At 34.4% G+C, this 26,275-nt stretch overlaps 1 protein-coding gene across 1 annotated transcript in view; it reads right to left on the bottom strand.

The window, feature by feature from the left end:
• Positions 1 to 632: 632 nt before the first annotated feature.
• The window catches only part of Abce1 (ATP-binding cassette, sub-family E (OABP), member 1), a 28,994-nt gene continuing 3,351 nt past the window's right edge, over positions 633 to 26,275 (bottom strand). Inside the window, exons 2-18 of the mRNA XM_005386633.2 lie at positions 23,159 to 23,263; positions 21,368 to 21,453; positions 20,754 to 20,851; positions 19,640 to 19,757; positions 19,168 to 19,305; positions 18,959 to 19,028; positions 18,626 to 18,722; positions 17,531 to 17,620; positions 13,860 to 13,981; positions 10,213 to 10,434; positions 9,084 to 9,143; positions 8,927 to 8,985; positions 6,123 to 6,233; positions 5,889 to 6,031; positions 5,634 to 5,756; positions 3,849 to 3,960; positions 633 to 1,986 (exon numbers count right to left, since the gene is read on the bottom strand). Of these exons, the coding sequence (XP_005386690.1) occupies positions 1,939 to 1,986; positions 3,849 to 3,960; positions 5,634 to 5,756; positions 5,889 to 6,031; positions 6,123 to 6,233; positions 8,927 to 8,985; positions 9,084 to 9,143; positions 10,213 to 10,434; positions 13,860 to 13,981; positions 17,531 to 17,620; positions 18,626 to 18,722; positions 18,959 to 19,028; positions 19,168 to 19,305; positions 19,640 to 19,757; positions 20,754 to 20,851; positions 21,368 to 21,453; positions 23,159 to 23,261 (1,800 nt within the window). The 5' untranslated portion in view covers positions 23,262 to 23,263 and the 3' untranslated portion in view covers positions 633 to 1,938. The remainder of the gene's footprint in view (positions 1,987 to 3,848; positions 3,961 to 5,633; positions 5,757 to 5,888; positions 6,032 to 6,122; positions 6,234 to 8,926; positions 8,986 to 9,083; positions 9,144 to 10,212; positions 10,435 to 13,859; positions 13,982 to 17,530; positions 17,621 to 18,625; positions 18,723 to 18,958; positions 19,029 to 19,167; positions 19,306 to 19,639; positions 19,758 to 20,753; positions 20,852 to 21,367; positions 21,454 to 23,158; positions 23,264 to 26,275) is intronic.

Raw genomic sequence — 26,275 nt, 5'->3', positions numbered from 1 at the left:
AATAGTCCATACATGCAAAATATAAACTTCAAAAGATACATATGATTCCTTTTAACCAAGCTGACTTCTCGGAAAACCTTAAACTTCATGATGATCCACCTTCATGGACTTTAACATTTTGTATATTCTCATACACGTACATTATATTATACTAACGGTGTAGGACCTGTTTTTTTAAAGTGTCTTAAGAGACTTTTTCCAATGAGATCTATTGAACAATTTCATTGCTTTTAATAGCCAACGTTTGCATCAATAGTATATTTAATTGGCAATGGTGATACTAGTTTTATAGAGACTTGTGTTAGCAACTGTAGGCCTCTATTGCTCTGTAAAATTTCAACATTTTAATCCCTAGTTTTACATTTCATTTGCATACAAATATAATACATATTCTGTCATCAGCAAGAAGTAAAAAGAACGGTGCTTTTATTATGTTGGTTTTTAAGTGACAGAATAAGGAATAAAAATAGCATGTCTCATTTCATTAAACATTTGAAATAATCACACTTTTAAACTAGCTTTAAAAACAGAAACTACTTTGGTGTAATCCTATTTATGTACAAAACCCTTTACATATTCACACTCAGGTTAACTGCATAGGAAAAAAAGCATGAAAGAATAAACTCAAACACTGGTAACCCCTGGGAGGGTAATAAAGGGAGATCTTTTTTATTCCATATTTTTGCATATTTAAATTTTTCACAACAGAAATGTCCTTATAGATTCCACACAAAAATGTACTTTTAGAAAGCCTAATGGGGTCCACTTTAACCAAACTTTCTATCCATTGTTTGCAATTAATCAAGGCTGCTATCATTTCAATGAGCTCTAAAAGTCCTGACAAATAATTTTCAATTTTTCTGCTTTATATGCGCCAATAGTTCATAGTAAACCCACTTCTGCACTCATAAGTTAATTCCAGTTCAGTGCATTAATAAGGTTTAGATAATGTCTTTTACATCCAGACTTAGAAACGAATACATTTGGTACCAAGGGATACTCTGTATTGCTATCTCTTGCATTTATGTTGCCACGGGGAAGTGGTTTATCATCCTTGGCTGCCCACAGAAAAATCTACTTTTAAAAATACATAGATTTTCAGGCACCAGATCTAAAGATTTTGAGTCTATAGTTATAAGGGAAGTAAACATTCTCTAGAAATGCTTTGTCTTAAATCTTCATCAGTGATTATATAAATGTATGTTTAAAAAACGACATTGCTTTGAGATAATTACAGAATACAGACTTACAGAATGCAAAAACTGAAAATCCTTCGAGGAAGGTTTTTTTGTATTGAGGGGGCACTGAAATGAGTCTTGATGATGTTCAAAAGCACCAAAAACATTAAAAATGATGTGTAAGCTGGTAATAAACACCCTTTTCCTACAGTGGTGTTTATGGTAGACAATCATCCCTGGAAATCATACACTGAAAATTTCAGTGCAAAGACTGAAAACAAATAAATATAATCTGATCTTTATTTATCAAATCTTATCAGTGTAGTCTTCGACTACCACAGCTTTTAAAATAGGGCAGTTTCATTATACTGGCATTCTTGGCAAACCAGGTTAAGTATATGAATCTTTTTCAAGATTTTAAAAATGGGGCTACACTGGTCAGCATTTGATACACGAATATAATACACCTACTGAAAATCTTCCCATATGTCATGAAAACTTGGAGGTAATTTGTTTAGTATGAAATGTCATTTTAGAATGTTATGCACAAAAGGGACCTTTTTAAGAACAGAAAAGTGCAATTTTCTGTGTTCAAACTAAAATTTTATAACACAGCTGACTTCTGATGTTACTTTAAGAAAATCATCCTCAAGCTCCAGAGTATATGGGGCCATAAAACCTGATTAGAGTTTTATATGACAGAAATCCCAGTAAATGTTTCTTTTAATAAAATGGCTTATCAATAATTCTCAGAATCAGTCTAATCATCCAAGAAAAAGTAGTTACCACTCTTCTTTTGTTCTACATCCTAAAAAATAAAGCAAAAAGCAACAAAAATTAGCAACATTATTCTACATGTACAGGCAGAATTTCATTCAAGGTATTACTTAGTGTTTACAACCTCCTCTGTACCTACTGTCCATCTGCTTCTAGATATTCCTGGGTCCAGCTTTCAAAAGAAAGATTATTACTCTTTGCCCCTCACCCCTAGAGCAAAGCTGCTTTATAGAAGATGCTTTACACACAAAACTTGCAATGTACATAGAAGTAATATCTTTGGGAAAGCAAATTTCATTTTTCATCATGTGCAGTTTTTAAACTCTGAGACCAAAAGACACTATTAGTCTAAGAATTAACTATCATACAAAATACATACAAAAGTAGTTTTTTCCACAACTACTTAAAAGTGGCCAGTAACAATCTATCTATCTACCTGCACAGCTGCTGCTTTATCAGGATTAAGTTATGACTAAAGTGAGAATACAACTTACGAAGCCCTCAACTTACGAACCAGCTGTTTCAGGTGAATGTTTATTAAGTTGGATTCATTTGTAAGTCTGACAGATTGAGTCTTATACACCTCTAACCCAGATATACAATGTATACTGCTTTGCCCTTCCTAGCTGTCCCCTCCACATCACCACTGCTTTTCCTCCTGCTCCTGGACACCCTGGGCTATGACTGAGCACTGTACTACTGCACATGAGCACAGAGGAGCACAATTATGACAATGTTTAGCAGGCATGTGAGCTACTTTTGCGATTTATGTGCATCCACGAGTGTTGTAAGTAAGGCACTTGCTGCGAAGAAATGATTAACAGGTGCACCAGGGACCAAATTACAAGTCCACACTACACAAAGACAGTATGAACAATTCATTATACTTCAGAAGATATTCTTGCCCTCTTTCCTAAAAAAATGTCTTTCACAATTAAGTAGACTTTTCCCTTTCACGGCAGGACTTGTCAGGTTTTTATCCTGGCTGGGAAGTAATGCCAAGTAGGTGCTCAAGAACAGATGATTCTGCTTATGTAGCCAAGTTAGGACTACTTTGTGAGAACAAATGCTACTGGGGAGGGGAGTATGCATGTGTTTCTAACCTGCTTTCTCCATTGTTTAGAATTTTATGGTCATTGAAGGAGTCTGTTTTAGACTTTTAAAATATGCATTTTGGAGCCCGGTGTAGTGGCGCATGCATGTAATCCCAGCACACAGGAGGCTGAGGTAGGAGGACTGCCATGAGTCTGAGGCCAGCCTGAGATACACAGTAAGTCTAAGGCCAGCCTGAACTACACAGCAAGACCCTACATCAATAAAACAAAAAACAAAACCCCCGAAAAAGATTTTAAAAATATGCATTGAGTATACACATGTAACTGTTCCCTAAGATGACTGTAAATTGCACAAACTGCAAATATGTACTAATAAAATACAAATTTTTAAAAAATCATGCATTGGAGCTGGGGATATAGCTTAGTGGCAATAGTGCCTGCCTAGCAAGTGCAAGGTCCTGAGTTCAATTTCCCATACCAAAAAACAAAAAAACAAAAAAACCATGCATTGAAAAACGAAAGAACTTGGCTAAAATATTCTTAGAAACTTCATTACAATGGTGCATCACTGTAATTCTTCACGACAATTCAAATGGCAATTAATTCAGGTAGCACAAGAGCACAGCGTGAGAGAAAAGAAGAGCTCTGACTGCACCCATGCAGCAACAGCAGCTTTGTCACACTGCTCTCTACGAGACCATTATGCCATTTGGACAGAAATGTAAAAACACATGGGTGTTAGAATCAGTGAAACATGCTAGTGAGTTTTGAAAGAAACAACCTTACAGCTGTTTGTTTATACTGGTAAAAGCTATTCATAACTTGTTTTTCCACATACCTTAATTGAGTTGAGTTTATTTATTCGTGGTCTATAGTTGTTTGGATCTCTTCTGAATGTAATTTCCAGCTGAGACAAAAATTTGTTCATGCCAGCCAAAAGTGTTTGAGGACTAGGGTGAGAGAAAAAAATTACTTTGTTAAAGAACAGTTTTTGGTGGGAGACAGGGTCTTGGTGTGTAGTTCCATGTAGCCTTCAACTTATTATGTAGTCCAGGATGGCCTAGAACTCATGGTGACCCTCTTGCCTCAGCCTCCCAAGTGCTGGGATTACAGGGGTACCCAACCTCATCTGGCAATCCGATTAAATTTTGCCCCCTAAATATAATAACTTTCTGGGATGATACATCATCTGTATAATGGTATTATCACAACATCTGATAAATCTTACGTTTCAAAATGGCCTTGCCTCAACTATATATATGGCTAAAATATTTTTATACAAAATAAGCATAGTTAAACCTATGTTTCTGATGTATAAAGCTAAACATTTAAGATTAAATATTTATTTATTCACTGTAGTATTAGGGCCTTGTAATGAAGTTTCTTGCATGGGATAGGCAAGTGATCTATCATTGAGCTATACGCCTAACCACTACTTCAGAAAAACAAAAGATCATTTATAAGATTTACAGAATCTCAAATTAGCATTTTCAAGCAAAGAGAAAATTTAAAAAAAAATTTGTCCTTCATAGTGGTTTTCAGTAGTAACTCCTTTTAGGCATTAATCATCCTTTTCACTTAAACTAGTTCTTAAATCAGATCACAACATAGAAACGCATTATTTTAAGCATTTTATAAACACAGAGATGATTACAAATAAATTTTATGTTCTAAGAAATTTCCCCAACTTCAAGAAAGATGTAATTCTCAACAATTGATATAAAAATTTTGAAATGAAAATGAAATTCTGAGAAGTATTATTCAAGTAGCAATCCTATTCTTCCACCTATAGTACCAGAAAACACTATGTTGAAACCACAGGAAATTGCTGTATGGGTAAAAAAATGTTTGAATACTGGTAATTTCTTAGGGGTAATAAATTTCTGATAAACTAATATGAATGTGAGGCTTCTGTATATTACAAGTGCTTCCAAATAAGCTAGTCAGCAAAAGTGAGAAAAGAAGGAGTGAAACAATTCATTTTAATTCTGCTGTATCAGTATCTATCTGTATCAGATTATTTGAGGCTTACTTTAACCACTGTTAAGTTGGACAAATCACGTAACATCATTGGATCTTCTTTTAAAAAAATCAACAGTTTCCATGAAATTATTTACCAAAAAAAAAATCTGTTTTGAAAATTTAAATAATGAAGGAAACAAAAGTTAAGCTGAAAGAAAAGGCAAGGGACCCACAGGTCTTTATGCTTCAACACTTGAATCACGATCCCATACTACACCCTGAAACTATTCTATCTAGTATTCAAGAATCTTGTGGGTCATAAAACAAGATATACAACTCCATTTAAAAAAAAAATCAAAGTGTTATAGTTTATAAGCTTACTGGGAATTAATAATTTTCTAATTGTCAGAACTCATTCCTAACTTTTGAACATTTAAAAAGGTAATTTAATTGGGCATGGTGGCACAGACTTGTATGTAATACCAGCGTTCTAGGAGACTGAGGCAAGAGGATTTCAAATTTGAGCCCAGCCTGGGCAACTTAGGAGAGACCCACCCCATCTTAAAAAAAAAGGGCAGGGATGTAGTTTGATGAGAAGGCTCTGGTAGGTTCAATCCCCAGTACCAAGTAAATAATTACTTTAAAAAATAATTATTTTTACCTGTTTGCAACTGTGTTCTTAGAAGGAACACCATCAAAAACGATGACCCGATCAGCGAGATAGGTGGCCATGATGAAGTCATGTTCTACAACAAAGGCTGTCTTCTTTGCATGGAGTATGAAGCTAAAATAGAAGGATTTGGAAATCTGTCATCGCTTTCTGGCTTTCTATAACCAAACACTCAAACACCATATTAACAGCACTAGCGTGCCAGTACATATAATCAAAATATGGTTAGGAGAGTAAGACTTTTACCGTTTCACCACCCGAGCAGCCATCAATCTTTGCTCAGAGTCCAAATACGCAGATGGTTCATCAATTAAATAGACATCAGCAGGTTTGCCCAAACACAGAGCTAAAGCTACTCGCTGCAGTTCACCACCAGATAATGTCTGTACCTAATGGAAGAAGTTTAGTAAAATAAGATATTCAACATCTAAAATAATAAAATTTAAAAAATAATGAAAATAATTATGTTATTATGAGCACCTCTTGATCAATGATGTTTTCAATTTGCAAAGGCTTCATTACATCAGTCACAAATTGTGGATGAGTGTAAGCATCTCGTATCTTTTCATGCAGTAACTGGCGAACACTTCCCTGGTTTCAATGGAAAAGAGTAGTTAAATGGTAAAATGTCAGCACAGAACTTTCACTTATAAATTTTAACAGAGCAAAAAAACCCTGCAGAGCAAGGCTTCTTTATTTTTAGTGTTTAATCATCATCTACAGCATATTTTGAGATTTTTAAAAATTTAGTAACTATCATGCTCAGAAAGTAAAGGGGCAGAAATTCTAAAATTTAAAAATAGCAAATAATGTTTCAGGAAAAGAATCTTTTGAGAATAGAAATAATTTTGAAGGTCTAAGTAGGCAGGAGTAAGCTTAGAAAATCAGTAGGAGACAACACAAAAGCAACACCGCTATTCTACGGTTGAATACCAAGATGTCTTTTGCTTATTAGCTCAGGACAGGGATGGGTTTGGGAACTCAAAAGCTAAGATTATAAAAAGCATTACTGCATTTACTATAAGTTAAACCATATGATATAAGCATAACATTAAGTGCTAAAGTACTGAAAATAGAGACAATAGTTCACTACAACAGCTGCAGAAGTCAAAACTTAACTTTAATTGATTTTCAACAGATGAGAGACCTTTGGGGTGTTCCCACTTTTTGGCTACCATAAATATCTGTCTAGGTTTTGGTGCCAAGATATGTGGAATTATCACCACATTCCCTCACCATTGGGGATTGAACCCAGAGCCTTGGCACTGAGCTATATCCCCACCCTTTCAAAATTTTTTGAGACAGGTTCTTGCTAACGGTCCAACTTGCAACCCTCCTGCCTCAGCCTCACAGAGTGCTCAGATTATAAGCATGTGGCATCATGCCTGGCTTAAACTGCTGGGTTTTGTAACTCTGTATTGAGCAACTGTCAAAATATTCTTCAAACTAGCTTAGTTTACATTTCCACTAGCAATGATGGGTTTCAAGTTCTTTATATCATAAGCAACACCTTTTACTATCTGCTGGATTTTAGTCACCCTAGTGAATATGAGGTGCTTTTGATTTACATTTTCATAGTAACTAGTGATGTGAAGCATCTTTACGTATGTTTATTAGGCATGTGTATTTCTTCTTTGGAAAAATGTTCTTTGGGGGGCAAAAGATAATTTCTCATTTTAATTTTTATTTATTTTTTGGTGCTTTAAACAATTTATTTAAAACTGAAATGGACTTCCATTTATTTAATTGCGGTGACTCCCACTTATTTTGCTACATCTTTTCCCCTGTGATTTACAGGATCTTGAAGCCAATATAAATATTTCATAAATATTTGGCCATCTGGGTATACACCTACACAATACCGCAGCAATATCTTTCTGCAAGAAAAACACAAGAGTAAAGAGCTGGCACAATTAACTGGGTGGGATGAAAATCTGCTCCAAATATTTGTTTCTGGGGTTAAGAAACCTGTTCAATTAAGAAAACCATCCTACAACAGAGGATGATTTTTTTATGTTTAAGTAGGGCCTAAAATACCTAGCGGCAACTAGGCGATGAATGGCAGAGCTCCATTGCCAGCTTATGCCATAAATTCATAAGGAATAGGTTCCAACCACTCAGGCTCCTTCCCACTGGTTCTTACAAAGTGTGCTTCTCTGGGCGGGGCAGGCTGGAGCTTCAGTTGAACCCAAGTACCTTTCTCTTTGACTTCCTTCTTTTTCGGATCATTTCCCTTGACACGTTTCAGGAAGCTATCTCGACTCTTTTGAGTGTTTACTGTGCTCAATACGCACATTAATCCTCCTGGCACGTTTCTTGCCCTTAACTTGCTTGTTTACAACAATGCCAACAGCATGCTGGGTAACATTGTAGCCTCTTCTTGTTTTGCCATGCTAACATTTGTGTGGTGTTCCTCTTTGCCTTCCCTTGATGTCTACAATATCATCCTTTCTGTAGATTCACATATATGTGGCCAAAGGAACAACTCCATGTTTTCTAAAAGGCCTAGAGAACATACACTGGGTTCCCCTCCTCGTTCCCTGTGTTTGTCATTTTGGCAAATTAGTGGAAGATGGTGGTTCCGGATGAAAGGTAATTGCTCATTTTTAAATTGAGCTTTTAGAGTTCTTTATATATGTCTTGACACAGATCATTTGTTAGATACATGATGTTCAAATGTTTTCTGCCATCTTGTGGGTAGATGGCCTTTTCCCTTTCTTGATAGTATGATTTGGAGGACAAAATACATTTGGCTTTTAAAGGTTTATTCTGGAAAAATACAACAAATTTTAAAAGTACTTTCCTAGTAGTGGAAATGAATCAAAGACTATAGTCTTAATACATTCATTCGCCACTTCAAGTAAAACTGTACAGAATCTATCTTAGAAGGGAACTTAATACATATAGTAAAACACTATTTTTTGGTGTTGGGGACTGAACCCAGGGCTTTGGGCATGCTAAGCATATGTGTTACTACTAGCCACACCCTCAGACCTTAAAATACAGTGAAAGACTAAAGTCTGGCAAGATGGCATTGTGCACGTCTACCATAATCCAGTTATTCAGGAGGCTAAAGCAAGATGACAGCGACTCTGAAGCTAATCTGTGCACTTCAGTAAGACTCAGTATCAAAAGAAACAAAGGTTCAGGGGTGTAGTTCAGATGTAGCACAACCCCGAGTCTCAAGCCTCAACACTACACAATAAACAAACACACAAACAAACATAAACAAAGGCTATGGGCATATGTAAGTTTCTTTAATAACCAAATGAAAGAAAACTCACGGTTGATTTGGGACTGATTTTCTGTGGCTTATAACTGACATTTAGAACTGGCACTTCTCCTACAAAATAATACAAGTGTGTAAGATACAAAACACTGCCCAGATCTTTAAAGTTTACTACAGTGAACAGAATAAAGACTTGACATTTAGAGCCATACCTCCTTCATCAGGTTTAAGTCTCCCAGCAAGCATTCTGATAAATGTTGTTTTACCTGTACCTGGCAAAAGAATACACAACACACTGATGTGAAAGATGCTTCACATTTCAAGTAAAGCATAATGTTAGGTTTTTAACTGAGAAATTTGTTTTAAGTATATACACTCACACTGTAGAAGTGTGAAGGTTAAATAGAACAGTACTTACACCTTTCATGGTTTACCTCTCAAGTACCAGTCTGAGCTTATTATGAAAAATAAAGACAAGTCCAAGCTTACAATGACTACTTCAATGAATGGTAGGTCTATGAAGCTTAAATCTTGGAACAGTATTAAAAATACCCTGTTTAGCTAAATATAATGCACACAGCATGTTAAAGTAACACAGGGTATTTTATGATAGCTACCATTAAAGTTCATTCACTGAACAGCTCACTTTGGAACCCACTTGAAAATTTCTGCTGACTACAGTGATACATTGCAACAATACTTATATAAAAATTTTCTTCTAGGGGCTGTGATATAGCTCAGCAGTATAGCGCCTGCCTGGTAAGTGCAAGGTCCTGAGTTTGAATCCTGGTACCAAAACCAAAACAACACCCCAAAATTTTCTTCCCTTATTTTGTTAAACTGTAAGATTACAATAAAAATTGTTCATTTTTAAATCATAAAAGTAACACCAAATATTTAGTAGTCAAATTCATCTTACAAGTGTACTGACAATGACAAGTCAGTATTAAAAATATTGATGATATAACTATTTAGAAAGAGAGATAAAAGTACACTGAATTTAAAGTTCCAAATAGCAGTATACATGAAAAAACCCCTTTAATTAGATTGTTTCAAATAATCAACATATTCTTTCTTTCCTAATCATTTTGCAAGATTAGTAACTGACTCATTAAATTATACATAAAAATCCCCATTGGATAAAAAATGTCTTATTTTCAGTGAAGGTTAAAAAGAAAAGCTATTAATTTGACGGAGAAGATTACACATAGCACAAAAATGTAAAACTACATGATGAAATGTAGGGATTCAAAACTCAGCTTTAATCCCTGTAACAGACTCAAGAATGTAGGAGTCCTATCTATTTTCCAGTAAGTAAGTTAAAATATAAGAAAAACTTACCATTTTCCCCCAGCATCACCATGATTTCAGAATCAGTAAACTCTCCAGCTACAATTGCTAGCTCAAACTCTCCCATTTTTTTCTTCATTCCTGGATATTTATACATACACATCTTTTTAACTTCTTCTTCATTTGCTGTCTCAGCCACTTTAAAAACAAGTGACGCATCTCGGAACCTCAAATTTTCTGTTGGAACATAGCCATCCAAAAAAATGTTTATGCCTGTTGGAAAGAACATTGTCCACAGATTAGTACAGACTGATTAAAAGATCAAACTTTTCCCAAACCCTAGGATTCTTGGATCTATTTTAACTTGTAATTTATATAACTTTTTGATATATGCAAGCCTACATATAATGAAGGAACATCTTTTATTGTGCTTATTATTATTTTTTCAGTGCTGTGTACTGAACACATTGTGTATGTGAGACAACCTTTCTACACTAAGCTACAGCCCCAGAATTTTTTTATGTTGGTGAGTTTAAGCATTCTATACATGTACATGTATTTGCCCATATACATAATCACACATATATAGGAAACACACTATTTCATTATGATTTAAGACTATTTTTGATTTTTTTCAATCGGGTTTTATGTGAAATTATGTCATTTTTGCTGTATTTTTAAATAAAAATTGTAACTTTTCTTTAAAAGTGACAAATAGCTAAGAATGGAGTGTTCAGAGATTGAGATATAATTGATATGAATAGTTCAGGGAATAACTTTTTGTTTATTTTTATTTTTATTTATTTTTTATTTTTTGGGTATGGGAATCGAACTCAGGACCTTGCGCTTGCCAGGCAGGTGCTTATGCCGCTAAGCTATATCCCCAGCCCGGGAATAACATTTTTAAAAATCTAAGTTGTAAGTATTCAATTTCACATGAAATAAACCGTATACTTTTTTGGGGGTACCAGAAATTGAATTCAGGAGCTTGTGCTAGCCAGACAGGCACCAGTGCCACTGAGCTATATCCCTGGCCCTAAACCATGTATTTTTTTGGGTTTTTTTTTTGGACTTAATTATTTTTCTTTGAAGCAACTCACTTTTTAGGTTTAGACATGATTGATGAACTCGATTCTGATAGGCAATAACTTTACACTTTGGGGTTACTATATTTTATTACCCTTTTTTCAAGGTAATTGAAATGTAGACAAATTCTGTAGTTTCCTAAGAAACTGAATAAGGATCTAACTTCACTTAATATTTTTCTGGCTGCCCTACACAAAGATAACCATGATTATCTAGGCAGATTTTAATAATGCAAGTAAATGAACACTGTACATGAAAGTATCTCCCTACTATAAGATCCACAGTGGCAAACATACTGGGAAAAAAGTGGATTACTTGAGAAATAATGAAAGATCTCTTCAGCATCTCCTGTACATATAAGTGAAGTAAGGGAAAGACAGTCCAGTAGCTGAAGTTTTAGAAGGTCTCGCTTTCATCTGGAATTGAGAGCCACATCAGTGGGGCTGTATCCTTAGACTAGAACACAGGCGCACACTAAAACTTTGCCGATAGAACTTACAAGCATTTGTTTTACCAAAATCAGCACGCTTTTTAATCTTAAACTATTTAAGTTATAAATGTAAAAAACTAAAACCCAAAACTATACAAAAATAAATGAAGGAACCCATTTAGTAGCCACTTAGCCCTCAGGCCTCATCTGTCAGTTTAGGAAATGAAGGCTCAAAGAAGCCAATGACTTCGCTCAAAAAAATAGCAACTTGGCCAGGGATATAGCTCAGCAGTGCAGCACCCGTCTGGCAAGTGAAAAGTTCTGAGTTCAATTGCGGTTACCCTCCCCACAAAAAACATAGCAACTTTGTCTTTGTATTTCTATTGCATTGTTTGTCTTGTTGATCTAAAAATGAGGCCAAACTATAATCACTTTTACAGTTTACAAAGAGCCTTTTCACACGCTCTGTTGATTTTTTTTTCAACCTGAAAGGAAAGCAGAGACTAAGTGCAGTTTCTTTGTTTTAACAGATGAGGCACATCAGAAACCATGGCTGGGAAGTGGTGACACAAACCTGTAATCCCGACACTATGGGAAGGGGAGAAAGAATAACTGCAAGTTTAAGTCTCACTTGGGGGAACTCAGTAAGACCCTGTCTCAAAATAAAAACTAAAAATGGGGCTGGGGATGTAGCTCAGTGTGAAGGGTCTGGGTTTAATCCCCAATGTCACAAAACAAAAAAACCTCACAAGGAACCATTTACTGAATGACACAGTATTTAGATATGACATTTATAGCTGAAATTGTTAAGAATACTGAGTACCCACATCATTATAAATCTGATTCTAGAACAACTATATTTGTGAGGTAAAATACTCAGTAAATATTTTGTTAACTGCAGAGGATAAGACATTGGTTCTGATCACATCCCTTAAGAACACTGGTAAGAAGCTGGGTATGGTGGCACACATATGTAATCACAGCACTTGGGAGGCCGAAGCAGGAAGATCGTTGTGAGTTTGAGGCCAGCCTGGGCTAGTGAGTTCAAGGCCAGCCTGAAACTACATAGTGAGACCCTGTCTCAAAAACAAAACAAAATAAAACACCAAACCAAACAAAAAAAAAATGATGAAGAGAGTTGGAAAACTTTACAAATGTTTTTAAAAAATATATATCCATTTATCTTAAATGTACAGTTGAATTGCTTCTCCATGCTTAAACTAAAATACTATACTCTATAAAAATTATAAAACCTATCACCATCTTTTTATAAAAAGGATATGATGCAATATAAAATTTAGTTTTCCAAAGAAGTTTTCAGGTATCTTCATCTCTTTGAAGAAGAAGAGACAGGAGACAAAAACAACCAATCAAACACATTACTACCACTTAGGGAACTGAGACCACATGAATTCTTTTACAATATGGTAATATTTTTTCAACATACAGACTAAAAAAATTCTTTCAGCGTTCTAGGCTGTCAGCTTATGACAGCCTATGGAAATATAAAGTAAAAGAGATATAAAGAAGCAGGGAAAGGAAGAGAGACAAAAAAGCTATGCAAGGTGGAGAACACGTTGCTACTTGTTTCAGGAACCATTTAGTGATTAGGAGTTTCTACTTTGTTTAACTTGCACTGGCAAAGAGGAAAGCCAGAGGAAAGAGGCCAGAGATAATCTCTTTCCTCAAAGTAGAGGAAATGAATGAAAGTTTTTTTAATGTACTTACTAGATTTTTAGATAGCCTTACTTCCATATTTAGGATATAGAGTCGAGATAAATTTGAAACATGAAAATAAATTGAGCACTGAATGAAGTTTAAGAGTTTCATTACTAGTATTGGCTTGTCAAAGACAAATGCGATAGAAGTGGAAACACAAGAAGACTTTTTTTGTGGTTTTGAGGGCCTCACACAGGTCAGGGAAGTGTTAGAAGACTTTAATATATCAAAAATAGCGAAACTGTACTTCTATCCATTCTTAACAAAAAATTCTCCAAAAAGGACTCTTCTGTAACAAGTGATATATAAACCTTTTATATATACATTTGCCTCGATGATTAAATTTCAATAAATCCATCTGGCATAAATATTAGGACAATATAAAACTACTTAATATCAATAATAATACATTTTCTAATGTGGAAGAGAATACAGCGTATGTGAAAATAGTTTTTCAAGTTACCTTCTCTTACACTAAAAGGCATAGTGACAACACCATAAGCACTCGGTACACCATATAAACAGCAGATGAAGTCAGAGAGATAGTCTAATACACTTAGATCATGTTCCACCACAATGATATATCTGAAAATCAAAACAAACTTATTTGCAAATTTAACATAACATATATAACAAAAGCTCCTTACATAACTACAATATTCCTTTTACTATAGTTGTAAATTTCAGGTAAATATATATATTTTAAACAACTTAAGAGTAAAGAACATATTATACAAAACCCTAAAATATTTTTTTACATAAGGCTTGTTATTCATGACCATATTTAAGTTTTCCTAAATTAAAAGGAAAAACATCAACAAAAAAGGAAAAACATGAAAATTTATGAATACATGAAATATTTTGCTAAAAAAAATTACAAAGTAAACCATTATAGTAGACTTAATTCAGTACACTCAATATAGAAGCCTAAATTGTTTAAATAATGCCTACAGACACCTATAAAACAATTTCTCCATATTTGCATTAGTGGAATCATTCTCACAAAAGATTCATTTTATTTTCATCGATATATTCTTTAAATTATCAAGCCTGAATTTGTTCCCAACATCGGTTATCAACTTTATCCTTTTCCTTTTCTTGCCAACTTTCTAGTTAAAGTTCTCATTTTATTTCTTAAAATATTGCAGTACAGTTCGAACAAATCTGTCCTCCGGTCCCGACGTAGCTCTCAATTCCACACAAAATGAATATATTTTTAGACTCTTACAAGGTCTTCCACAACTACCTTTACATTTACCCCTTCATTTTTTTATAGGAAAACTGGAAATTTGATTTTTTTCCTTAAATAATTTTCTCTATTTTTACGTTTGAAGGGCTGTTCTTTTTCCAGTCTTCTAAACCTTATCTGTTGAAATTGTATTTAACCATTGCATAAGATCTATTTAAAACCTTACCCACTGTAGGAACACCTTTCCTGAAATGTAATGACAGTTTTTCCCACTCTTAAACACTTATTATAAGTATCCTGAGCTGATATTTGTCAAATCTCCTGACTCTTTCCTTTCAGAGATTACAGATGGAAATCAAAAACATGATTTTGGTAGGCCATTGTGTTTTTCGAGGGTTTGGGAAGAAAAAGAAATCTACAGCATAGTAATCAATCAGTTCTCCCAACATTTCTATCTTATAATTAGTTCTGCATTACCTGTTAGCCTCTAATTTTAACTCTATAAAACCTGCTCATTTTTCCTATCCATCTTTTCTATGCTCCTTGCTGTTTTTCCAAGGATATGATTCCTAAAATCTTATAGCATTGAAGACTGAATATATTCTTTTGACATAGAATTTCAGGATGGAGATCTACTTTCTGTGGCTCTTTATCAGATATAGGTTACTTGAACTCTAAACCCATAAATAAAACCAGTATATTTGTGAAAATGTCTTGATAATTTTTTCTACTTTATTGATCTAATTTGTCTTAACATGTTACCGTCTTACAATTCAGGTTACTACTCTTTCTTCCAAGAAAGTCTTGTGTAGTATTACTTTCCTCACTAGTTTTTGTTTGTCTGAGGTCCTTTCAGACCTGCGATTTATTTCCTCTGTTCTTCCTATACAGAAAATAGCTTCTGATCTTTTAATTTAATTTATTCACTATAAGTGCATGTAAGCACCTGACATTGTTTCCTAGTGATCTGCCTAAATATTTCCATATTAAAATAAGTTATGTGGGGGGGGCTGGGGATTTAGCTCAGCGGCACAGCGCCTGCCTGGCAAGTGCAAGGTCGTGAGTGCGATTTCCCAGTACCAGAAAAAAAAAAAAAAGTTATCAGCTGGGGACTTGACTATATTTTCAAGACTGCAGTACGTGTTTACTCCTATCCTTACCAGATTGTGGTTCTTGAATACTAGGATTATGTGTGGACACTTGCATTCTCTAAAGATCCAAAAATATGTATGAAGTGAAAATTATGGACAAATAAGACTGTCTCTTTACCATCGACATTCTGAATTTCACTCTTAAGTATCTAGGTGGATTATTTCTCCTGTATAGCATCTGTGTTCTTTTGAATTTAAGGCGTTGAGCTTTCCAACAATTCTGAAAAATTCTCAGCGATAATCTTTCCATGTTATTTTTTTTTCAGACTCTTAAGATACATGTAAATAACCTTTACATTCCATTCTCCATATTTTTGCACTCTCACATTTCAATCTCATTTGCTCTTGCTCTCTGCTGTATTCTAATTTTCAGCAGAGCAACTTTCAATGTTCTTTTGTGTGATCCCTCACTCATCCAACCCGTCCTAGAAATTTTTAATGTTATTATATTTTTAATTTGTAGATTTATTTTGAAGAAATAAGAAACCTATAGTTAAGAAACCTATAGTTTCTTAAGATTTATTTACTGAACATTTAACTATAGCTTTCGAAGCATCATAGTCTTAGGGTTTTGAATTCTTTAAGTATATTATTTATTACATTAGAGCCTCTTTCAGAACATGACATAAAATTCTAATCCTGCTATCTTGTTATGTCTGCTGCCTGAATTTATACACGTTTTCCTTTCATAATTTATAATGCTAGTCTGAATTCACAAGTCTTTACTCAAGGTTTACAAGTCTTTATTTGTAGGAATCCCACATAATCCGAGTTAAGGATATAGGAATTCTGTGCAATCAGTGTTGAGTGCATAACCCTCCAAAGTGATTTTTTATTTGCTTATGTTATGTACTACTGGACTAAAAATCCTAAGACCCCCTTTGTATGTTACTTTCTCACCTTGAAGGGTTTTAAAAACTGCATATATAAATTCTATAACCATGTGACCTGGTGGACCATAAACAGAGAATTGAAAGGGAGCCATACTCCATTTCCAAGTTCTGGTAGGTAATTTGTTTCCAATTTGTCCTTCTGCTGAAAAAGCAGTCCTTTGAGAATCCTGACAGATTATGAGTGATAATCCACTATGAGGCTTGTTTCTTGTCCACAATAGGCATTAAAACCCAAGACTATTAGGGACCAGCAACAACTGGAAAGCCATGCCTTTATTTCTCTCCTTGCTAATAGCTTTCACTTTTTTTTTTTTTTTTTTTTTTTTTTTTGGTTTTTCTCTGGTACCAGGAACCAAACTCATGACCTTGCGCTTGCCAGGCAGGCGCTTTTGCCGCTGAGCTAAATCCCCAGCCCCAGCTTTCATTTTTGTCTTTCAATTCCTTGGGATTTTTTCTGCTTCCTTATATAATAGGCCATGTATGTGAAAGAATATTTATGAAATCAGTTACTAAAGATAGGCATTATATCCTGGTACCGGAGAAAAACAAAAAAAAAAAAAAGATAGGCATTATAAAAAATGCTATACTGAAAAAAATCTCTGTATTCTAGTTATAGCTTTGTTATACAGTAAATGAGCAACATAAAACAACTAGCATTTTTAGCTTTAAACTTCTTCAGTGGGAATACTACCTATAGTTTCTTAAGATTGTCATGAGGATCAAAGATAGTAAAATGTTACAATAAGAACCCCTGTTCTACATAGAACAAAGTAAATTCTGGTTAGAACTTTAAACCACCACAATGAAAAACATGTATATATACACACAATATGTTTAATTTTTAGAAATCTGTCCGAACTTCGCAAATAAACCAAGAGGAATACTTCAGATCTGTACTTACCTATCTGGATTTATCAGAGATCGAATAGTAATAGCAGCCTTTAAACGCTGCTTGACATCTAGGTAACTAGAGGGCTCATCAAACATGAAACTATGAAAAAAAATTTTTTGAAAGATAAATATGACATAACATATTTCAAAGCACTACAATACTGAAACATATGGTTTAACAATAAAAATGTCATATACTAACAAAGGCAGTCTACCTATAATGGTAAAATTTTCTGAGTTTTGTTCAGGAATAGAAGGAAGAAAACAATATGAAAAGTAGACCTGTATGCCAAGTTTGGGGAGAGTTTCTCAGATTAAGCTCACTTACAAATTGACGCTTCATCATGAGAAATACCCAGATACACAGTCTGAAGTAGTTCAGAGAGCTATTCTCTTAACCAGCTAAATGCTAGCTGCATTAAAGCAACTGTTTTCTTTGAAAGGCACTGCACAGAGTTTAGAGAATACTTTGAGAAGAGCTAGCCTGTAATAGATGCCAGGAAAGAATCACGGAAAAAGATGGGAGCAACAAATAGGAGAAGATAGAAACTAGAAGGCAGGAAGAATATTTGCCTTTCTCACTTTCCTCTTCTCCTTCATATCATACGCCATCCTAACCTACAGTGGTCTAGTAAATCTTGTTTTACTTGAGGTATTTAAAAAGCTTGCTGGTCTGGTTGGAGAGCGTAAGTCTTTATTTATTTATTTCTTTAAAGACAGGATCTTGCTATGGCTGGCTTTGAACTCACTATGTAGCTCAGGCTGGCCTTGAACTCATGGCAATCCTCCTGCCTCAGCTTTTTTGAGTACTTGGACTACAGGCCTGTGCCACCACATCCAGCACGGAGGGCTTAATTCTTAAACTTGGAATGTAAGAAAGTCATAAGCTACTTATCAAAATAAACGATAGTCTGTTCTCCCAGCAGCAATAACAAGTAAAAAGATGGATAGTGGATGCACAATTGCTTTAACATCTCATCTCAAGATTAAAGACTTAGATATGAGTTGTATTAATTCTATTCAAAGCCCCTGCTTTACTAGTACCACAACAAACAAAAATGTGAGAATAAGGTTCAAGATATATAAAAATTATAAAGTAACCTACATATCAGCTTTCTGTATGCAAACGACAGCACAAGCAAATCTCTGCAACTCTCCTCCTGAAAGATCTTCAACATTTCGTTCTTTTAGGTGGGTTAAATCTACGAAGAACATAGTGGTATAATTGTGTTCAATGTTACAAATTTTACTTTACCTCCTCTGGGCAAAACTGCCTATCATTAATCTGGGTTTGAATGACATTTCAGGTGAGAACTGTGTAACATAAATATAACAATGACTAGATTTTCCTACTTATTTCAAGAATCCACATAAAGATGTATGTACTTTATGACTTTTAAATTTAGGGTCTGTTAAAATACTTGAAATAAACACTCACCAAGCTGTTGACATACAATTGCCTGTGTCTTTGTTTCATCTTTTCGATCCAAAATAGACCCCACTGTCCCCTGTCATAATATATCAGAAACAGTTACAACTATTTGCCTTTAATAAGGAAGTTACAAAATAAAATACATTTACTTTGATACAACTTTTATACTCTGCCCCAAACCAAAATATATAAACTCTCCCTGAAAAGCAACTGACCTTTGCAGCCTTGGGAATCTGGTCCACATACTGAGGTTTGATAATGGCTTTTAGATCATCTTCTAGAATCTTAGTAAAGTAATTTTGTAATTCAGATCCACGGAAATAAGTCAGAATCTCCTGCCAGTCAGGAGGATCCTAGAAATACACATATTATTACCTGAGAATAAGTTAGTAACACAATTGTAAAAAAGATGAACACTAATACAAAGTAGAACATATACCCAAATACAATACTTCTGGTTTGTAACTTATAAGGATGGAGGTGGATTAATTTCAACTCAAAGCATACCAACTCACAACACTTTGAGGAAATCAAGAATTTTCAGTTAAGTATCACTAACATATACTCTGTCATTAAAACCACAAATAAATTAGAAAATAAGACTATGAAAAAAAATCACATGCATAGCTCTCTCTTTAAAATCTCATAAAAACATTCGAAGATTAATTTTTAGAAGGTAGTACATACATCGTACTTTCCAAGGTTTGGCTTTTGCTTTCCTGCTAAGATTTTTAATGCTGTTGATTTTCCAATACCATTAGTTCCAACTAATCCCAAGACTTCACCTGGACGAGGGATAGGCAACCTGTTACAACATACAAAAGGAAAAAAGAGAACAAAAACCACAATAAATAACTCAGAGCTTAGAAAAGCTACATGACATCAGAATGGTATTTTAATGCACTTGCACTTCACACACATCCATTAATAAGCTAAGAAATATATGCCAGATATTATTGGCTATTAGGGAAAAAAAACAGCCAACACTATCTTAAACCGTTAATTGTTAGAAATGCACCCTTGAACAATTACTCCAAATTTTATTTATTCAATTCAAAGTCCATTCTAAAGTAACATTTTTTCCCTTACATACAAGGCTGTTTAATGTATAATGAAATGTTTTGGTATGAAATTACATAGCAGGTGCAACCTCACACCATCATTTCTTTTTCTCTTGGCCTGCCACTTACTTACAAGGAGGAAAGTGCCACATCAACTAGAAATATTCCACTTCATTCTCCCTGCCGCAGATGGCCCCTTAAAGCTGGCAGGTTGAGAAATCCCTTCTTATTAGTAAACTCTAAAATCCCAGATTAAAAATGTTAATGTTCAGCAATTAAAACCTCAAAGAACTAAGGACCTTGTGATTTAGTATGTCCAAGTTCAGAGTGACATTCTCTATAGGTAAGGTTAATAATGGATAAACAAATTCAAAGGCAAGTTCTTTCTAAAGTTATTTTGGGGATAAGGGTCCTATGAGTAATAGTGATTCCCAATCCGAGTTATGTATTAAAATCACTTGGGACTTTTTGTAGTTCAGTCCCTAAACCAGGTATTATGATGTAATTCAAGTGGCCTAAAACCTGGGCATCAGCAGCTATTTAAAAGTCTTCTAGGACTTCATCTGAATACTAACCAGAATGAACCACTAACATTTACAAAGTGATTCTGCATTATGTTATCTTATTTCCCCATGGTAGGCAGCTGGTAACTTTTTTTTTCCTATTTTTGCCTGAAAATTCTCAGTATATTTACTCTTAACTTGACTAAAGGGAAGAGGAACGTTGATTTGAAAATATACCTGTGAAGTTTGAAGGCATTGGCACAATATCGATGTGTTGTTTCTTTTTCCAAGTTGCTTGGTAAATTGACAATTGATAAGGCGCCAAAGGGGCATTTCTGTTATTTGAAGTAAAGAATTGATTTTGTATTAATTTGTTGAAAAATACAAACGACTAAAATGGGTTAAGAATATTTTCATAAGAAATCTTCCAAATGGGAATAGCACAAAGACATGAAATATTGTTTCATTTTGGTTTATCTATTTAAATATAGTTTCTTAAAGGCTAACACTGTACTGATATATGTGTGTGTGTGCGCACACTGTTTCTATCCTAATAGATACCATATGATTATTGACCAAGAATTACTGCCCTTCTGTTGTGACTTCTATCTCACATGAAAAAGATGCTCCAATTCTAAGTTCATAATTTAAAAAAAGAGAACATTCATAGAAAAAATTAGAAATGACAGAGGAACATCCAAAACTGCTGCAATAGCTTTTCTTCTCAGACAGTCTGAATAAAAGCCAAAACCCTAGCATATGCCAGACATGTTCTTTAAAAATACTCAGAGTTTTCAGGTTTCATGTTTGGGTTATAGATCTGATCCAATAAATAAAGTATTATCACTTACCTTAATACAAATACCACAACCAATACAAAGAGTTTCAGAAATCCATGCTATTTTGCTCTGGGGTGTAACTTCTATGCATAATTTTCCTGGTAAAGAAAAACATACACTTAGACCATCTTCCCCAATCTAGAATTTTCTGCACACTGTTATTTAGGGAATACTGGTTCTAAATTTCCACACAGAAGCAGATTTTCAAAAACAAAGCCCATATAAATACATGTGAGACAAAGTCATATCACTGCTTCATGGGGGTAGATTTCTGAATTAAATTTCAGTTTATAATAATGTAAATATTCTTGTCAGGCAATAGGGAAATGACCCATATATATTTTAACTTACTCCTGGGGAAGGAAATATGCTAATAATAACATGGTAGATCTTGAAATACTTCAAGTTGACCCTCTTAAATTTAAAATCTTTTGGTGTTGAGATTAAACTTAGGGCTTGCTGTATGCTAACTTAACCTTTAGTTTATAATACAAAATATGTTAGCTAGATCAGTAAGACTCTAAAAAGGTATGTAGTCATTTAATGAATAGGTAAAATTAAACACAGTACTGTATTAGGAACATTAATGACGGAATTTTTGAACAGCATGGGAGAGAAAACAACAGAGGACACTTAAATTTTCTTTTCAGGTTCAGTTAAATTTGCACTTCATTAGTAGAAGCCATCAATCAATCATGTAAGACAGTCTTTAAGACTACCAACAATTTGTCAGCTCTAAATTGTTAGAAATTTATTTCATTTTGAAAACATAGTAAAACCTCGCGAATAAATATTCCTACTAAGTTCTATGTTATTTTTCTTAATGAACACTATCTGTATGTGTACGTATGTGTGTATACATATCTATATCTATCTATATATATCTATATCTACATATATTTGAGACAGGGTCTTACTCTACAGTTCAGGGTAGCCTTGAACTCACTAAGTAGCCCAGGCTTGTCTCAAATTCACAGCAATCCTCCTGCCTCAGCCTGAGTGCTGGGATTACAGGTGTGTGCCACCCTACCCCATATATATTTTGATTACAGGCATGTGCTGCCAGCCCTCCCGTACATATTTTTTAACTAGAAGAATGCATACAAATATTTTTAAAATTTTCATCAGCACATGCTTGTTGTACATGTTTATATTCTATGTGTGGAGCTGGTACATGTGTATAGCATGTCTTAATTCCTTTTTTGTATCTCTTCCACCTCCTTCATCTCTGGATCCTCATCATATTTGAGAAAAACCTATCTTCCTACTTCTTGTTATCATTTATTTTGGTCGTTAATTATAATCTGCATTTCACTTATGGGAGAAACCATGGGATATTTAAGCCTGTGAATCTGATTTCTTTCACTTAACATTACGGTCTCAAGGTGTATTTACTGTCCTATAAATGACTCCAGTTTATCTTTCTGTATGGCACAGTAACTTCACTGTGTGTGAATACCACATTTTTGTAAGAATTGAGAATATCGTCAATGATAAAATTTTTGGCAATTAGTCCCCAATGACTTAAAAGTAATTAACAGATTTTTAAGAATAGCAAGAATTACAGTAACCTCTGATTTGATTTCATATTTAGGGAACTTTTCAACACTTATACTCTACAATTTATTCTTTTCTAAAAATAGGATCATTTAGTCACAAAGTAATAAAAGAAATTAAGAGCAAGCTCTGAATTTCTCTTCTTTAGGATTTAAAGAAAACAATGTTAAAGTGCACACTAAATTATCAAACAAGTTGATTTTTTAAAATTTAGTTTTATCCTTAAATATCTACAGAACAACTTACCCATTCGAACCACAGGACAACTTTTTTTGCACTCCTGTCGACATTTCTTAGGTTTACATTTGTCATGGTTGACGATAGCAATTCTTGTCAATTTGTCTGCCATAACTGTAAAAAAGAATATCCAGCTCTTCCATTAAAGAAAAGTTCACAAATCTGTAGCAAGTTAAAAGTGATTAGTTGAGAAGTAACACATGCATATAATAGGACAATAAATAAGAATTAAATAAAACAGTATAAACAATAAATAGTAAGGTGGTGAAAACAAAACTGTATATATATATTTTAAACAGAAGATTTATATAAGAAAAAATGCTACTTACAATAGCAACAAGAAAACATCTAGGATATACTTAATATAATATATGAATGAAAGAACCTTCAATACTACATAAAAGACCTAAGAAATAAAATGAAATGTCACTTTTAAGAATAGTCAGTACCAGAGATTTTAATCTTTCCTGAATTAATGCAAGTTTTCCAATCCCACTGGAAAAAAATAATAACCAAACTTAGGAAAAAATAGCCAGGAAAACTGAAAAAGAACAAGTTTGGGGAATAGACTAATTTGACATATTTTAAAAATTACATAAGACCTCAGCAATTAATACTGATACCAATGTAAATGTGGACCATTAACACAGAAAGATCAGACGTAAAAACTAATATACATGATAAAGATGTTTGCCCTTTTCCCATATTAAGCATTATAACATATCTTATTCAATTGACTATAATGGATACTGGTGATGAAAATGGCAAACAAACAAAAAAAGAAAAGAAAAGGAAAAAAAGATGGAAAATAAATCTGGGCATGGTGATGCATGCCTGTAATCGCGGCACTTAGTATGTTGATGCAAGAGGACTGCTCCAAGTTCAAGGCCAGCTTGGGCTACCCAGTGAGTTCAACACCAGCCTGAACTGCATAGCAAGACCTCATCTCACAAAACAAAAAGAAAAACAAACAAAAAGGCAAATAATTGTTAAGGCTGTGACCATTATTCTGGTCAAATAGAAAAGTAAAAACTGTAAAAGCTGCAATTTCCTGGGAACTTATGATATGGCCAGATAAGAGTTTATGCTAAAAGCAATGAAATTCAAGTGAGATCAACAAACTATGTTTATACTGTGTTACCTTCTAAAGCTTTGTTAGGTCTTGATGTATAATAGCTATATAACATCAAGGTCCACACAAAGTTAAAAATCTTCTCCAATATTAGACTTAAGGCACAGTAAGGTCAATAATCCCAAGAAGTGCCTTATATTCTATTCAAACATATAACCAAGGATCCTGAGATCAATGACTATCCATTTACAAAGACATTCTGTTGGCTTTTTCTGTGATCCTTGACTCTCATGTTTTTTGACAGAATACTCCCCATTGCAGACCTCTCAAGGCTTTTTCACAGCCATCAATATGATTAGGCTTGGAGGGGGACACGAGCTCTTCCTCTTCAGTACTGTCCTACAGTATTCTCTCTCCTTCCTGAACCATCCAGCTGCCTTAGTCACTTACTGGCCAGCAGAACACTTCCTTTCATTCTTTGACAATTTCAGCGCTTGGCTAATTTTCATCCTTTTTTTTTTTTTTTAAACAAATCCTGACATATCTCTTTGTAATTTCAATACACTCATGGATGATTATTCTATTGTAGCTTGTCCACCTAGTTTCTTAAATCTTCTACCTTAATCACAGCCACTTAATTCTTTGGTTAAATGCCAGACCTTGTATTACCAATAATTGCAATTCTTTCACAAACTCAATTCTGAATACCCTATTCTTTGACCACCTCTCCTACCTTTTCAGCTCAGTTCCCTAGAACACAACAGTCCATCAACTCTCTGATCCTACTACTGACATTCTGTCTCTCAGCTGTTGGTATTTTTGTTTCCCTAGTTATCCAGCTAAAATCCCACTGTTAATAATCTGTACCCTTGACTACAACCTTGATTAAATCAATTTCTTCACCTGTACAAATGCAGCTGAAAATGGGAAGAAACAATCGATACCCTGTGCCAAAACCAGTACCTATGTGGGAATGCTTTCAGGACCCTCCTGAACCTTGGAGTATGTACCTTACATAAACGAGCACACTATTCATATATAACCTATGCACACCCTTCTGTACATTGTAAGTCATATATAGATTACTCACAACAACTCATACAATTTTTACACCGTACTGCAGGAAATAATGACAAGAAAATGATCTGCATATATGCATCGAGATGCAAGTATTTTCCAAATATTTTTGATTTACAGTTGGTTGAATCTGCAAGTGTGGAACCCATAGATACGGAACCCCCAGATGTACAGGGCCAAATGTATGTGTACTTCCTTAGCTAAAGCCATTTTCACACTGGAATACAGTTCCTAAGGAGAATGTTCCCAAAATTCTCCCTCCCATCTTTCACGTTATCAGTCATTTTACTGGTTCACTCCTACCAGTAGTCAAGCGTTCTGTATTATCTGACTCCTTCATTGTCTACTATTTACTTTTCCTTTTCTCCTTCTTTGTATTAAAGAATTGTCTATACTCAGCATCTCAAATTTTACTCTACTCTGGCATCCACTCCAACCTTTAGAGCCAATCATTTCATTAAAGCAACTTGTCATGCCATGGCTGCTCTTTACATGGCTGAATTAAATGATTCATAATATTTATTACATAATTACTAATTATCCAACTTAACTGACCTGACCAATCTCTTGCATTTGACACAAATTATGACTTCTACTAAAGACTTTTTCTTAACATGGTTCTAGGACACAACACCAATCTGGTTTTCTCCCCACTCTTCTGGACTCCTCATTTCCCATGCTTTTAAATGTTGAGGATGCAGTAAAGCTCACTGGTGTTTTTTTAAAAATCAAAATTCATTCTCCAATATGTTGTATCCTTTCTCACTGTTTTAAACCTCATTTTTAGGCTACAAACTCCCAAATAAAAATTACTATTATTTATTTTATATTTTGATTTTTAAGCCGGGCATGGGGGTACATGCCTGTAATCCTAGCACTTGGGAGGCTGACGCAGGAGAACTGTTGCAAGTTTGAGGCCAGCCTGGTCTACAAAGTGAGCTCAAGGCCAGCTTGAATTGCATAGTGAGATCCTGTCT

Source organism: Chinchilla lanigera, unplaced genomic scaffold (assembly GCF_000276665.1).
Source record: "Chinchilla lanigera isolate Chin_1 unplaced genomic scaffold, ChiLan1.0 scaffold00027, whole genome shotgun sequence".
Taxonomy (NCBI): domain Eukaryota; kingdom Metazoa; phylum Chordata; class Mammalia; order Rodentia; family Chinchillidae; genus Chinchilla; species Chinchilla lanigera.
This window is presented reverse-complemented; position numbering and strand designations above follow the sequence as displayed.